The sequence below is a fragment of the Bolinopsis microptera genome, chromosome 10 (assembly GCF_026151205.1).
Source record: "Bolinopsis microptera isolate Bmic1 chromosome 10, MBARI_Bmic_1.0, whole genome shotgun sequence".
Taxonomy (NCBI): domain Eukaryota; kingdom Metazoa; phylum Ctenophora; class Tentaculata; order Lobata; family Bolinopsidae; genus Bolinopsis; species Bolinopsis microptera.
Genome location: NC_087081.1, coordinates 13,151,177 through 13,167,283, shown reverse-complemented (window position 1 = coordinate 13,167,283; position 16,107 = coordinate 13,151,177). Strand labels below are relative to the sequence as shown.

The 16,107-nt window shown below is 38.2% G+C and overlaps 3 protein-coding genes across 3 annotated transcripts; all 3 read left to right on the top strand.

Annotated features, from left to right (window-relative positions):
• The first annotated feature begins 300 nt into the window (after positions 1-300).
• On the top strand, positions 301-4,694 carry LOC134822413 (coiled-coil domain-containing protein 89-like). The gene is made up of 8 exons (XM_063833458.1): positions 301-433; positions 1,670-1,753; positions 1,960-2,076; positions 2,731-2,898; positions 3,027-3,193; positions 3,368-3,437; positions 3,680-3,837; positions 4,007-4,694. The coding sequence occupies exons 1-8, from the start codon at positions 308-310 to the stop codon at positions 4,119-4,121; spliced, it is 1,005 nt and encodes a 334-aa protein (XP_063689528.1). The 5' UTR covers positions 301-307; the 3' UTR covers positions 4,122-4,694.
• A 194-nt stretch (positions 4,695-4,888) lies between these two features.
• Positions 4,889-6,640, top strand: LOC134821640 (uncharacterized protein CG45076-like). The gene is made up of 3 exons (XM_063832341.1): positions 4,889-5,021; positions 5,375-5,485; positions 5,679-6,640. The coding sequence occupies exons 1-3, from the start codon at positions 4,889-4,891 to the stop codon at positions 6,638-6,640; spliced, it is 1,206 nt and encodes a 401-aa protein (XP_063688411.1).
• On the top strand, positions 5,679-16,012 carry LOC134822412 (splicing factor 3B subunit 2-like). The gene is made up of 14 exons (XM_063833457.1): positions 5,679-7,374; positions 7,577-7,645; positions 7,824-8,091; positions 8,862-9,028; positions 9,612-9,746; positions 9,925-10,017; positions 10,246-10,346; positions 12,466-12,610; positions 12,857-12,977; positions 13,229-13,314; positions 13,543-13,670; positions 13,868-14,021; positions 14,287-14,397; positions 15,601-16,012. The coding sequence occupies exons 1-14, from the start codon at positions 6,667-6,669 to the stop codon at positions 15,664-15,666; spliced, it is 2,352 nt and encodes a 783-aa protein (XP_063689527.1). The 5' UTR covers positions 5,679-6,666; the 3' UTR covers positions 15,667-16,012.
• The last annotated feature ends 95 nt before the right edge of the window (positions 16,013-16,107 follow it).

Below are 16,107 nucleotides of genomic sequence, written 5' to 3'. Positions count from 1 at the left end.
AATTATTTATATTAGTTTTAGAATCATGTGCATTACCTGCAGATAGTATTTAAACGGGTGGGCGACAATTGACTCCCGACAATTGTCCCCCCGACAATTGACCCCCCCCCCCCCCCAACAATTATCCCCCCGACAATTGATTTAAAAACTTTTTTCTGTCGAAATGTTTCGTTTCATTGATTTGTCTTTTGAGAAGCTACCTAGCAACACAAAACGCTTGAAGAAGAGCGTAGATCGGAATCTACCTTCAGCAATGTGGAACTCTCCATAACACTCCATAACACCTTATAACTCAGGAATGAGCAGTATGAAACCAGATGTTCTGAGGAAAATGGTAACTGAGTCAAGAACAGGTTTATCGCCTCCTCTGATAAGCCGGGACAAGGGAAATGTCAGTGAAATGGACATTCTTTACAATCGGATTGACCAACAGGTATGTGGAAACACATTTCACGTTTGATAAGAGGCTTCACCCAGCTTCCGGGAAGTATTTGGCTGCTAATTATCTAATTTTAGTCAAATATTAAGTTACTGTAATTTATGACCTGGACATTATTTGTTTTACACTATACACATTAAATTTTGCCATTTCGTTTAGATCTCACATTTTAAGAGATAAAAATATTAATTTGTGAAATACGACAATTATTTTATTATTTTGTCAACTAATTATCCGGTTATTATTAATGATCCTGTATCAGATGTCTGCTTGTGTTACTACTCTTATTTATAGGTTTCAATATATATCACCTAGACCTTTTGAACCCTATACAGCCTTCCTTACTCCTAACTTGATATTTGATATAAATAACTTACGTCTATCACGTGCCAATATGTAGTTCAAATGAAGCAACACCTGAATAAGCACAACTCTAGTTTTTCGCTTGATTTACATGGAATATTGCAATAATCTTCAGTATGTTCGAACTACTCACAAAGCTGCTATTCACACTATCTAATACGTAAAGTAGTTCGAACTCTTGAATATAAATGTGTCTTGGTCGACTTATACCATCACAACTGCGTTATCTACATTCTTCGGAACAGCAACAGTCAACACTAACTGAAATATGATGGTAGTTAGAAAATAACTTTAAGATACAGTATACGGTAATATTGTGTTGATTTATTCACGATGCATTATATACCTTCAGTTACTAGTGTCATATTATGTAATCATATTATGTACACAAGATATTAAGATTACAAATATCAGTTTCTCGCGAATACACAACTCTTCATTTTCTGTTAATTTCTTGTTTCTCCCCCAACTAGCCACTATCTTTCCCCCTTCCGTCTGATTAATTTCAGGTTTCTTACATCTCTGATTAATTTCTTAACTTTTGCTTTCTAAATCTTCGTGAACATGTTTTAGACCTGAGCACATGATGACATGAAGGCACAAATTACGAAGATTAGCTAGAGTCACACTCAGAAACAATACAGAGTGTGCTAAACATCTTTTTTAACTAGCGGACATTTGACAAAATTGTAATGCGTCCCGCGCTAGAAAAGTTATTTCGCGCGTTAACGCGCGTTTCTGTTAACGTCCGTGTTGATATTGAGAATAACAAACTCTTACTCTAACTAAGCGTTGGCTTTTAAATTAAATACAATGATTTCACCGACTAGTGAGTATATTGCATGCATTCACTGAAGATCTCTTCAGGTTGAACTTATAAGTGTGTTGAAGCAGCGGCTCGATGAAATGACCAAACGGTGGGAAAGAAGCGAAGCAGAGCTCGAACAACAGGTCAGGCTTTATTATCCTTGTCAGAAAATCAGTTAATTAACTTAGTAGTTCTGAGTCAGTCATTAGATTTTCGCGGATGGCCCGGCCATATAAACTTTGACCGTGCTTCGAAATTCAACAGTTACTCTTGGAGAACTATCAACTGAGCTGTTGATTGTGAGAAATTTGCATCGACCCCTCTCGAATTAAAACACAGCTAACTACAGGAAATAGAACGAAGCAAGGTGCAACAATCCCATATCCAGATAGCAAAGAAATACTCGAACCTGGAGGTCCGCTGGCATCAACTGTCAGGGAATCACAATGAAATGATAGCTTTAAAGGTATGATACCCTGGTATCATCTCTTGGCATTTGGCAATCCTATGCTTCCCATTATGTGGGTATCTAATCATCATCTGTTTTTTCAGATACTTACGAAACTTTGCACAGACCTTCCCAAGCCCCCAAGGGTATGAATAAACGATTTTCGGTTGGAGACATTTTTTACCGTGGGGAAAACCCAGGAGACCCAATGACGTAACTGATCCTTTGCTTCTGAAGATCGTAGAGACTTCAAAATAGGCTTGAAAGAAGCTGCACATGCATCTTTATAGGAGTTCTTGATCAACATATGGCCTAAAATCCTTACTTTTCGAGAAATTCGCCGAAAACCATTTTGGGTGTGACGCTGAGCCCATTTTACTAACTTTTGATAGGATCATGATATAATTAGAGTTTTCGGATAGAGTGCAAAAGAACCGCATTGGCGAAAACTGATTTTGCGTTGCCCTTGTTAAAAAACTCATCTTCAACCGGAAATCAGTCATTCATAACATAAGGAAGGTCTGTGCAAAGTTTCAAGAGTATCTGAAGATTTGCCATGCAGGTAGATGTCCTTAAATGACTGGGCTATAATGAAGTTATCACAATTATCCTTCACTGCATTTTAGTGCTAGAAACATGTTTAACAACTTTTAAAAAACGTATCTTCCCCAGGACGACTACAAAGATAAATGTAGGTTGCTAACTGAGCGATTAAAGAAACTTGAGGCTGGAGAGAGTGCTGCTTTGGCGGTCGAGCAGAGAAAATATCATGATCTTAAAAAACAAGTTTCTGATTTGAAGGAGTCACAGAGGAAACATGTCTCTCATGAAACTAGTTTGGTATGTGCTTTTGTGGTATTCGCAGTTTTATTTCTTGGAATCGTTGTTTTTTTTGCTTTTAGTACGCTAGTTATTGTATATGTTTGACCCCATTCTTTAGTATCTTTTAACCCATTATCCCTCCGCAGCAAGAGACAATCAAATCGCTAGAAAGTCAAGTTGAGTTGATGTTGGAGAAGGAAAACAAACTTCTAGAAGATTTCCAACATACTCAAATATATCACAAACAATCGGTGTCTCAGTTTGAGCTGAAGTTAGAGGATAATGACGCATCACTAGCTCAGAGCAAAAACCAGTACGTTTTAAATTGTTATGTTGCAGATTTAACTTCTTCTCGTTTATCTTCTGCTTTATCTTTAAATAGCCTAGATAAAATCAACCCAATTGTTAAAAAAGTACATTGATTGCATTGAGTTATAATGTACAAGTTAATTTCTTTAGCCTTGTTTAAATCATCTATGTTTTTAAGGAATGAACAGATGAAGAGCCAGATATCGGATCTAACCCAGCAAATTATCATCAGAGGAAAACTTGTCCAGGTATTTATAGAACTTATTCTAGAACATCACTGGATTACACTAGAAAAATCGTTAAATATCTTGTGTGAACGTTAAATATCGTGTGTGAACTTTTATGAAATTTAGTCCTTTGCAATCAAGAAGAAATATTTTGATGGCGAAATCTTAGTACCGCATAAAAACCTAACAAGGATATCAGAAGTAACACTGTTACTAAAACCTTTCTGTAGCTTACACCTTAAACTAACACCTTTTTGTCCTAGGATAAAGACGACAACGTGAAGAAACTACAGTCCGACAAGAAAAGGGTTGATGAGAAAAACAAGAAGTTAGCTAAAGAGTTGGTGGATCTTACTGAAAGTGTCAACAGCAACAGAATTGTAAAGGATTTAAGGGAGAAGCTGATTGATGAGAAGGATAGGTGAGAGTGCGTTTTTAATTAATTAATTGTTTAAATGTAACGATGAAAAATGTTGTTCATCATTCAATTTAGAAAGATCACGAGGAAGTAGTACCTCAATTTCTGCCACCTCGAGTTCTATACTGAGCCAGTATCCACATCTTTAAACTTTATTTGCCTGTTATTCTAGGTTCAAGAGACTGGAGATGGAGCTGGAACTGTTTAAAACGGCAGCCAAAGAGCAGCTAATGAAAGAGCAATCTGTCAACAAGCAACTTCGACACGTTTCCCTAGATCGAGCATAGAAGTGAAAGTGAAAGTGATCGAGCATAGAAGTGAAACTTTCAATCAGTGAATTTGAGATTTGACTTCATCCACCGGTCGGTGATATCATAATACAAATGATGATTCTTACATAATCCAACAAAGAGACTCGTGGCCTTGAACTACAACAGTAGATTTTACTATCAGATGTTTTACTATCAACAAGTTAGCTACTTAAACAAATTGAGACAAACTCGGAAGCAAGGTAAATTCTGCGCAAGTTTTCTGTCTCGATATTGACTGTTCATGTTGAGCTAGTATCTAAGCTGGTTAATGTTTCGGTCGGCATCTTTTTTAAAGCAGTTCCAGACTCCAGAAGAATCAGAGAATTAAAATTGTGACTGTGGTATAACTATAATCAAAAGTTACAATGTTTAGTCACGGTAAGATTTTATTTAGTTTGAGATTTTTTGGGTTTATTTATATAACTTTCGTACATCAGATAATTTTACATGATTTCCCATTGTATAGACAGAAAATGTACATATAATATGTATCAATCAGATTACTATTTGTAAAATGTATATTTATAAATTGAATCTATTTACAATTAACCTCGTTGCGATGCATTATTTGTGCCACATTCGCCCTGCAAACTAATACCTTCGTTTGTAAATGAAATAGAGTTTAATTTTGTATTTTAATTGTTATATAGAATTTATATTGTTATATAGAATTTAATCACGATATATCATCTAAATTACCGTTGATGTCCATCATGATAAACAATTATTCCTATAATCCAGCAATGTCCCGCCGGAGTGCTCGTGAACCAAAGAAAGTAGTGTATGAGGACTTCGTGGACTATGACGAGTTTGACGAAGATAAGCCTTCAAGGGGCAGGAGGAAATCAACCGGACGCAAACCTGCCAAAGTACCAGGTACCATAGGTATTTTATTAGGTGTCCAGATATAAGAGGGGCCAAGGTATCTTAATTCTTAGATGTCACTCGGTTACAGTTGGTATCTAGCTTCTTTAGTGTGTGCCATCACCTATTCTTCAGATTTGTTGATCCGTAACTACTTAATCCACAAAGCTTCAGAAGATACATTAAGGACACCAACCCGTCAATAAGTTTATTCCGCAGACTGTGCGCAGAACCTATACACCGTATAATACCACCGTATAATACCACCGGTATTATACACTGTATAATACCACCGGTATTATACAATATACACTGTGAAATACCACCGGTATTATACACTGTATAATACCACCGTCATTCCGCAGATTACGCAGAACTAAGCGGTTCAGACGAAGGAGATGGTGAGTACAAAGCAGCTCCAGCTCGTGGGAAGAAAAAGAGGACCCCTGCTAAACGGGGCAGAAGGAAAACTTCAGGTAACCGGTTGATTACGTAATTATGTACTTATGTAATCATGTAATTATGTTACAAGTCAATTAAGTAGAAAGCCCTAAAAATTAACTTTGATTGCTTTTTCCTTTTTTGTGATTAGTCTGATCACAAAGTTATGAAAGTCTTCTTCATAAGTAACAACTAACATGACAAGATGACTACTAATTTCCATCTCAGACTCACAAGGAACAGAGAACTCAGACGATGACTTTGAAGCACCCCGCTCAGCTCGAGGAAGAGGAGCTCGAGGTGGAAGAGGCAGGCGATCATCCTCCCGACGTAAATCCAGTAACTCAGTCCCCGAAGAGCCCTCAGATATTGCTGATGAAGATGAGCAGCCGGGTACCAGCACTGAGCCTCAGGCTGAAGAGAGCTTTTCACAGGAACCTGAAGTTGAGAAAGATGAAGGAATGGATGTGGAATCTGGAACTGGTGAGGAAGATAATATTGAAGCTGAACAATTGGCCAAGCAAAAACAGATTGAGGCAGAACAAACTGCTGAACAAGCGAGGCAAGAGGCTGAAAGGGCTGCTGAGCAAGAAAGACTTGAGGCTGCAGAACAAGCAAGACTTGAGGCTCAAAAAGCAACTGAACAAGCTAGACTAGATGCTGCAGAACAAGCAAGACTAGAAGCTCAAATAGCGCGCCTTCAGGCTGAAAGGAAGGCTGAAGAAGCTAGGATACATGCTGCAGAACAAGAAAGGCTTCAGGCTGAAAGGGCAGCTGAACAAGCTAGGATACAGGCTGCGGAACAAGCAAGGCTTCAGGCTGAAAGGGCAGCTGAACAAGCTAGGATACAGGCTGCAGAACAAGCAAGGCTTCAGTCTGAAAGAGCAGCTGAACAAGCTAGGATACAGTCTGCAGAACAAGCAAGGCTTCAGGCTGAAAGGGCAGCTGAACAAGCTAGGATACAGGCTGCAGAACAAGCAAGGTTTCAGGCTGAAAGAGCAGCTGAACAAGCTAGGATACAGGCTGCAGAACAAGCAAGGCTTCAGTCTGAAAGAGCAGCTGAACAAGCTAGGATACAGGCTGTAGAACAAGCACGATTAGAGGCTGTAGAACAAGCAAGACTAGAGGCTCAAAATGTAGCTGAAAATGTTCGGCTAGAGCTCAAAAGGCCGCTGAACAATCATGGCTAGAGGCTCAAAAAGCTGATGAGCTAAAAATGATAGAAAGCGAAAAGATTGCTGAGGAACAGCGAATACAGTTTTTAAGATTAGAGGAGCAAAAAAGGCTGGAAGCCGAAGCTGAAAAGGAAAGAGTAGCAAGGGAGCGGGACTTAGAAGAGGAGCAAAGACTTGTTGCAGAGCAAAGACTTGCTGAGCAGCACAGACTGGCTGTGGAGCAAAAGTTTGCCGAAGACCAAAAAATTGCTGAAGAACAAAAATTGGTTGCGGAGCAGAAAAGACTTGAAGAGCAAAGAATTGCTAAAGAGCATGAGTTGGCCGAAGAGGAAAGACTTGCTGAGGAGCAGAAATTGGGCGAGCAGACAATGGCTGAGGAGAAAACGGTGGCTGAAGAAGAGAGACCTGCTGACGATCAACAACTTTCAGCAGAAAAGGAAAATATTGCTGAAGAGGAACGTTTGGCTGAGGAACAGAAATTAGCCGAAAAAGGAAAACTTGTTGAAGAACAGCGATTAGCGGAGGAAAAACTTCTTGCTGAGGAACAACAACTTTCAGCAGAGAAAGAAAAACTAGCTGAAGAAGAACGTTTGGCGGAGGAACAAACGTTGGCCGAACATCAAGAAATTGAGGAAGGTCCTTCTGAGGAAGAGAAAATGGAAGTAGATGAGGTTGCCATGACTAACGGTACAGCCAACGGTAATGTTCACACTGACTTTGTGGCTAGAGAGGAAGCGAAAGTTCTTCAGGTTTAGTTGATATTTTAAGCATTCCTGATTCCTCTTTCTGTGTGCCATTTTCAATGGTCGATCATTGCTCAAATTAATTTATTCTCATATAGAATTTTAAAATTACTCGCAGCATGTTTTTATTGTCCAAGACCATACTACATACTTTTTTCTCCACTTGGACACATTTATAATCAGTGTTTGGATATCATCATCATTTTAGGAAGAGTTACCCCTGCTTGACGAATCATCTAGAGTTCACGACAACCAGTCATTCGAGTTCAATCACCAGGTTCTTTGAAGAAAAAAATTCCGTTTTTTGTTCTGTTTAAAAAATAATAACCAATCACGCGACGTACCGTTTCACTTTCTTCACCAAGAGATTAATGGCTTAACAAACAGTGAAACTATTCCACTTACCACTATAAAAACTAACCACGACCCCATAACTAAAACCAATATCACTACAGTCCCAACAAGAAGGAACGAACAAAAAGAAGAAAAAGAAGAAGAAACGTGGACAGCGTATGCGCGAGATGGCGGAAGAGGCAAAAGCGAAGATGTGTACCCCAGCCACACCCTCCGATCCAAACGTGGAGATTGATTGGAGAACCGAGGGACTCGAACGGAGTAACCCAACTTTCTACATTTTCAACAAGATATTTGAGAAGTTTAAATTGCCGGAGCCTGCCCCAGATACCCTGCCTTCTGTTGAGGCTCTCAAGCTGGCGGAGAAAGGTTTGTGCATTTTGAATATTTACTAAATTGATATATCATTAGTTTTTAATTATTGTTATTAGTAAGGAAGATTAACGTAATGTTAATTTATTCAAATTCATCGACAAATTATCATGATATCAATAAAAGAAAATAATTCAACAATCAATGACGCACAGAAATTGCGTTGACCAATGACAAATTGGAATTTGAGAAGCTATACATTTCTTCACTTGTATTGGTACAACTCCTTTCACAATAGTTTTCTAAAAGTGTGTTCTAGATGTGTATTGTATAATGATCACTTTAATGACCACTTTTCGTGATTAAGGAATTAAGACCAAGCCTTTGTTAAGGCCAGCCCTTTGTAGATGTTGAGAACCGTCTGTAGGTGTTGTTTATACTTTATCGTTAGGAGCTTTGAAGTTTAACTTATCTTGAATTATTAAATTTGCTCTTTTACACGAATGAGGAGAATATTCTGATATCTATTAAATATCAAGGCTGAAAAATTTGTCACAATTTATTGAAGGTTGTCATCTTCTTCTGTTGGCTATTTGTTCCGGCTACCTGTTCCGACTACCTGTTCCGGCTACATGTTCCGGCTACCTGTTTCGGTTACCTGTTCCGGCTACATATAGCGTAACGGTATTTTAGTGAACTATATTTTATCGTGCTACCGGAAGAATAATTACATCTTCTCTCGCCTTTAAAAACATTATCACTCCTTAATAGTGCATTTTTCACTGAATGGTATTATGCATTAAATCGTTATATTCAACATTTTTCAGAGAAAGCGAAAGAGGACGCAGCGAAGCCAAAAGAAGAAGCTCCTAAAGACAACCTAGGGTTGGACGATGATGATGACGATGACGACGATGACAAGGACGAAGCTTCTAAGATCAGCAGAAAGAAGTTACGGAAAATGAACCGTCTAACCGTTGCAGAGCTGAAGCAGGTACGTGACGTCATCACAAATCACAATATCACGTGACGTCATCACAATATCACGTGACGTCATTTCACCACGTGGCACATTATTTAGACAATTTTTGAAAGCAAGTTCAATTTTATTAGATTTATTACACGCAATTCTAAGACAAAAACCTAGGTCACTGAAAAAACCCCACTCACAAAGACTTTGTGATTTTAGTCATTTAAAAGTTGATTTAACACTACATAACTATTTCTCAACCATTCGGCTGAGAAAGCCACTAGAGAACACTCAACTTGCCCGCCTTGCGCTATACTATTATATACTATACTACTATTGTCTCTTTGTAGAACAATCCTCTCGAGTATCAGAACACTTTGTTGTTTTTTTTAATAATTTTTGGCGTTAAAAAAACATGCAACCTGTCGCCTCCACTAAAGGATAAGTTTTCGCAACTCTCAAATGCTTGCGGAGTTTTCCAATCTCCTCAATATATTCCAACTCTTCAAACTCATTTCTCCATTAAATCATTTCGCGAAAATTATCAAATTCAAGAAATCCGCGTGACGTTACTTCAAATCCAACCATAACCCCGTTATCTTCTCAGTTGGTAGGACGACCAGAGCTGGTGGAGATGCATGACGTCACAGCACGTGATCCCCGACTACTCCTCAACCTCAAGGCCACCCGGAATACCGTGCAAGTACCCCGACATTGGTGCTTCAAGAGAAAATACTTGCAGGTACATTCCTTAACGATGGGGTTTAAATTATGTTAAAACTCGCTGCTAGAAATCCGTCACAGTTCTCTAATTCAATATTTAGCAGTTGAGACCCCCTCAGATGACTCCCACCGTATAATAATAAGCATATTTTAACAGTACATTCTGTGATAGGGTGGATTACATTTTGTTTTCTCAGGGTAAGAGAGGTATTGAGAAACCTCCGTTTGATCTACCTGAGTTCATAAAGAAGACTGGTATCATGGAGATGAGAGAAACAGTCCAAAACCAGGTATGGTCCCTTATTACACTGACTAGTAAAACCAGGTATTAGTAGTATTAGTAGTATTATATTAGTCTTAAACTATTTTCAATTTTGTATTTTATTCATCTCCTTTTCACTCTGATACTGACCAATTAATGACAAATCGTGATAAAAAATTGTATAGTTTTTACATTTAAAAATTTTGTTTGTGAAACAATTGTTTTGTCCGATTGATTCAATCTTATTGTCTTTCAGGAGGGACAGAAAACCCTGAAAGCCCAGATGAGGGAACGAGTCCGACCTAAGCTGGGAAAGATGGACATCGACTACCAGAAACTCCACGATGCTTTCTTCAGGTACTGTTCAATCATTTTTATACTATTTACTCCTGTTAGATTAAGATATTGTAATGTATTGATAAATTTAATTTGATGTATTGCATGGCTTATATTTGTCTTTCTGTTGAATTTTCGAAACTTTTCCTGGAGATTATGTTGAATCTACAATTGGACATATCTCCGGGTTTATTTTAAGATTTCGAAGTTCAATCGGGGTAAATTGTTTGTCATTGACGATTGTTATTCATAATATGCTATTCTTACTCTATTTTTTGTTTTCCAATACTTTAAAAACCATCATTTGGGAACAAATGTTGAACCCGACTTCTTCAAGATTAGACTCCCTTTTGCTTCAAAAACTCTTCATACACTAAGTTGAATATATTCTTCATTGGCTTGATTGAAGAGGCAAAAGGAACTGTCATATCGTGAGAAGAAGCCGGGAAACTTTAGTCTGACATTGCTATCAGTTGACAAATTGCAGCTGATACGGGGCAGGGGTATCTGGTATTATGGGGCTGGGGCAGGGGTATCTGGTATTATGGGAGTGGGGCAGTGGGGCAGGGGTATCTGGTATTATGGGGCTGGGGCAGGGGTATCTGGTATTATGGGAGTGGGGCAGTGGGGTATTGCAATTCAGTGGGGTATTCAATATACGATGACACGATGCAGTTGGCACGTGGGTACTGGGGGCGGGACTAGGATGGGATTGTGGAATGTGGCTGTTGGATAAAAGACACTGAAGGTGAAGGTCTGGAGTGGAATGTGGTGGAATGTTATCTTGTGGGATGGAGAATGTCTTTGAACTTGAATTTATTTTCCCTGAGAACAAGATTTAATCAATTACCTTACAGATACAACTCTTGGCAGCTCGGGATCAATCATCTGCAATAATTACCAAGATTAAAATACCTTGTTCAAATAGTATTAGTTTGTTTTGAGCACCAATGTATGTCACTCATGTTTCAATCTTTTGGGGAGTACACTGAAGTGCAAGTGGGCCAGGGACAAAAGGATTTCGCGATTATTTTGGCCAAATTTCGCGATACCGCGAAATTTAACAGGCTATACATTAAACTATACATAAAATTTGTCGCGGAGAATGGGAAATTTCGCGATTTCGTACATGCCGCGAAATCCTTTTGTCCCTGAAGTGGGCCTAGTTAATACTGTGTTTGATATGTTCGGTGCAAATTTAAGATCCGCCCAGAAAGAAAAAGAGCAGTGAGCACATTTTTAACCCGCCATTTGATCAAGATTTTGTGTGAGAGTGCTTGGATGTGTGTCCTTGAATCTGTGACTTCTCGATTATTTCCAGTCAACATTCTCAATTTTTCAAAACGCAAACCCACCTTCAATCCACTAACCATATATTTATTTCCGCTGGAATGGGGAGCTGCCAAACGAAGGACGAGATACGTTTTCAACTCAATCCAGAGCCCAAAACCAATAAAAATGTTGGGTCTAAATATATCGCGAATTCTAAATTTAGTTATGTGCAAAAATAACTTAAAAATTAACTTGGTTTTGGACTCCGTGTGGTTTGTATTAATTCTGTGTATGTTTCGAGAGTACTGTTATCACGGTATACTTACGATTTGGAGAGGCTGATTCCAACCTTCAAGATACCCATATTTAGAACCCACATAATTCGGCCGTCTGAATGTCACGTGACTATCACTCACGTGACTAAAGTCCATCATCTGAATGAAGCCTCTTCAAATCACCATTTTAAGCTTCTGATAATATAATAATCCAGTATTTGATGCTGCTTCTCCGCACACCTTGTCTTTAAAAACACAGAAGAAGCAGCACAGGTATCGGATCACTTCCGATAGGGTTCATGTGTCCTCAAGAGCAGTGGCATCAGAGCAATTGCACGATGTTTTGAAGATAATAAAATTGAATAGTCATGAGTATGTAAGCAGCAAACGGTGAAACATTATGAACACGCTTTGTACACAAATTGCATTGGTTGATATACGTGCCAGTATTATACCTTACCAAGAAATTTTTGCGAATATATCCAAGGACTGACCACTGCACGTGCAAACACCACCGCCGCGCACCATCAAACCTCCACGTTCTTGTACGATGCGTGAACCCTGAACAAGCGCCTCCACGTGCAAATTGTCAGGTGGCAAACGAAACCCAAGACGACAATACACGGGGATCTGTACTACGAGGGTAAGGAGTTCGAGACGAAGTTGAGGGAGAAGAAACCTGGCAAGATAAGCGATGAGCTGAGGACAGCTCTTGGAATGCCCACCAACACTGACAAGGTTCAATTTTTTTTAAATAAATTAAAAAATTAAAAAAAACACTGACAAGGTTTTGATTTAGATGGCTGGACTTGTTTGGTTTAATACTTGAAGTTGATTAGTTTTTATTTAGTTTGAATAAGAAGTTCATTCTTATATTACTTCCAAGATGAACCTCTCTTTGTATAGAATTTTCTTTCAATCACATCTTGAACTGATGACTAAAGCCCGTTTTAACGCGTTATGTCTAACAACTCACCTCTCCAGATCCCTCCACCATGGCTGATAGCAATGCAGAGGTACGGACCTCCCCCCTCTTATCCTAACCTCAAGATACCTGGTCTCAACGCTCCTATTCCTCCAGACTGCTCCTTTGGGTATCATCCTGGTAGGGCTGCCAGTTTTTATTACATTCTAGGGGGGCCGAGGTTATTTGACATTTTCTCTAATGTTAAATCACCAGCAATCGACCCCCGGCCCCACCAATTTGCTTGATATAACGTTAATCATAGTTTATAATTTGTCGTCCACATTTTTAGATGCTTTGTGAAGGCCATGCTTATATATTATAATGAAGGTTGATTCAATTCCAACTATATCTGTTTTGATGCCGTCACTAATTCTGTGATTTCCTGTAAGGTGGTTGGGGTAAGCCCCCAGTTAACGAGCAAGGACAGCCTCTATACGGTGACGTGTTTGGTACAGACTACACTGGATACAAACAGGTACACTACTTAGTTTTACTCCATTAAGCTACTTTACAGAATGAAAACAAGTTCAATCATTATTTTTTATTAAGATCGCGAAACAGATTAGCAAATAATGCATATTGTTGCCGTGGTTCTTGTTTTCATTTAATCGCAAATAACCAACTTTATAAAAGTGCAAGTGATTCCGTTAGCACTGCCTTTTAATTTGCATAAAATAGCATGACTAAATATTATTATTTCCAGGATGAAGAACAAGAACCAACAGACGCTGCCCTTTGGGGAGCCCTTGAATCAGACAGTGAAAGTGAAAGTGAAGAAGAGAAAGAGGAAGAGAAACCAGATGAAGCCGGTATTGTCACACCAGCAGAAGGGTATGTGATTATTGAACTGACCAAGTGACCAAGCTGAACACTTGTTTTTCTCATTGCATCTGCTAAAGTGTGATTGCTCATTGCACCTTCAAGATCTGAACTTAAATAGTTAAAATGCCAACTATCATCAGTAAAATATAAATTGTTCGTTATCTACTTAAAACCAATTTATTTATATAACCCCCGATTTATTCCAGCCTGGAAACGCCCAGTGGTCTCCAATCAGTCTCAGCGGGTCTTGAAACCCCCGACATCATCGAGCTCCGTAAAACGAAGGAGGTTGAGTCAGGTCTGGAGTCTAGCGAGACAGGCCCTGCACTCTACACTATCCTTCCTCAGAAACAAGTGGAGGTAATTGAGAGATAATTGGGCAATTATGTAATTGATTCATTAGAGAATATTAAATTTAATTGTTAAATAATCAGGTAATTTGATCGATCAACAAGATAATTAATTGCCCGAGTATTCTAGTAATGATTAGGCTTCTTAGATTAAGAAGTTATATTAAGATTGATACTTAAATCTTAATATTATCCATTTCTTCTTTGGTCGATTAGATAATTTATATAATTGATTATCATTAATTAAATCAATTACTCACCCCCACCACTAACAGGTTGGTGACGGTATGATGGGAACCCAACACGTGTATGACGTATCAGCAGCCATTAAAGTACCTGGACCTGCTCCAATTAACACTGCTCCAAGTGGGGAGGCTAGTCAGAAGGTTCGTAGTTTTCTTCTTTCTTTTCTCTTCTTTCTTTTCTCTTCTTTCTTTTCTCTTCTTTCTTTTCTCTTCTTTCTTTTCTCTTCTTTCTTTTCTCTTCTTTCTTTTCTCTTCTTTCTCTTCTCTTCTTTCTTTTCAGATGTTGATTGAAATACTATTCCTCATTTAAATGCTGACTTAGTTTATATCGGGCTATATAGTATATATTGTATTACTATATCCTATCTTCGTCCAGCGAGTCGCCAAAAATCAATATCTTAGTTTAATACTTGAGTAAGATCGCATTTTTTTCGAGGATTCACCATGATCGTTCAATTCAACACCAAGAACTTATTGTTTAACGAAATTGTGCTCAAACCTCTGTTGACAATATTATTATCCTTGATGCCTATATAGTCGGAGTCACGTGCAATTTCACGTGCAATGTCACGTTATAACGCGATATTTTATACCTGTTCTTTAATTACTTGTTATATAATGTATTGAATGTGTTAAAAACCTTAACGTGTTCAACACACAGCTACTTGTAGTTGTAAATTCGCTTTATCCTCCGCAGTTTGAACGTTTTTTAGAACGTTCCAGAAATAATCCCAATGGTTAAGATTGAGATATCTGCGTTAAAAAGCATTGAATTTGAGTTATGTTATTTATACTGGCTTACATTAGAATGTCTCATTGGATCCATCTTTGAGTCTTCTCAAATGAGCTGATTGAGAGGATCAAAATCCACACACAAATTCCATCCACCATCGTTTTGCACGAAAAACTTGTCTCATACGATGAATTCATCTACTCAATAGTAATCATAGTTATAGCCAAATATTTTTAACAGACATTATTCTCACCTTGAGCTTTTCAGAGGGTTTATGATTTCCGCTTTGTCAACATTTTAAAATATTTTTAACGGAGTAGAACAACATTATTCTTAGTTTACCCTGACATTGAGCTCATAGAGTGATTACCAAGGGATAAATATGAGTACAGTTATACCCCGATTTACTGCACACACCGATTTACTACGGTTGTTTCCTTTCCCCCAACGCCGCGGTAAATCGTGGTTTTGCTACACTAATCATCGGCAAAACATCAACATAAACTAAAATTTATACAAATATGTTTATCTATATTTCCTAAAGAAGGAAGCTATCTTAGCAATAGCATGTTTTACGTAGAAATTCACAACAAAATTACCTTTTCCTCCAGAAACGAAAGTTGAAAGAACAGCAAGATGCGGCTAAAGCGAAGAAGTACAAAGAATTCAAGTTTTGAGCGTGCCAACGTGGTGGCCCACTTTGAGATGCTCAGTTTTTTCCTTTTTTTAGTTACTCCACATTCCGAGAGAAACACATTGCTTATCACATTGCCACTACTAACACTCTTATCGCTGATTAGACACCATTATTGCTGATTAATAATTGTCAAAATGGACACTGATAAGCAATGTATTAGCCAACTAATAACAAGTAAATGATATTGCGCTCCATTAACCTGCAACTTCATTACTTAATCACTGCTGCAGTTCTTTTAAAAGTGCGTTTTAAGAAAAAGCTTGCATTTTTACGTAGCCAGACTCTTTGATTTCAAATCTATTTATTTTTTAATTGATCTCATTTTACTCAATGTTTCATTGTTTCAAATACAAAATGCGTATCTAACCTGGTGGTATCAATTTAATTGGTTAAAACCTTTTGTAGAAGCTGAATAAACCTG

Bases quoted from the DNA above. Each gene is read 5' to 3' on its own strand.
- LOC134822413 (XM_063833458.1), top strand. From the start codon at position 308: ATGAAACCAGATGTTCTGAGGAAAATGGTAACTGAGTCAAGAACAGGT. The intron at 434-1,669 runs GTATGTGGAAAC...AGATCTCTTCAG, and splicing joins ACAATCGGATTGACCAACAG to GTTGAACTTATAAGTGTGTT. The intron at 2,899-3,026 runs GTATGTGCTTTT...ATCCCTCCGCAG, and splicing joins TCTCTCATGAAACTAGTTTG to CAAGAGACAATCAAATCGCT.
- LOC134822412 (XM_063833457.1), top strand. From the start codon at position 6,667: ATGATAGAAAGCGAAAAGATTGCTGAGGAACAGCGAATACAGTTTTTA. The intron at 9,029-9,611 runs GTACGTGACGTC...TTATCTTCTCAG, and splicing joins CCGTTGCAGAGCTGAAGCAG to TTGGTAGGACGACCAGAGCT. The intron at 14,398-15,600 runs GTTCGTAGTTTT...CTTTTCCTCCAG, and splicing joins GTGGGGAGGCTAGTCAGAAG to AAACGAAAGTTGAAAGAACA.
- LOC134821640 (XM_063832341.1), top strand. From the start codon at position 4,889: ATGTCCCGCCGGAGTGCTCGTGAACCAAAGAAAGTAGTGTATGAGGAC. The intron at 5,022-5,374 runs GTACCATAGGTA...GTCATTCCGCAG, and splicing joins CAAACCTGCCAAAGTACCAG to ATTACGCAGAACTAAGCGGT. The intron at 5,486-5,678 runs GTAACCGGTTGA...TTTCCATCTCAG, and splicing joins GGGCAGAAGGAAAACTTCAG to ACTCACAAGGAACAGAGAAC.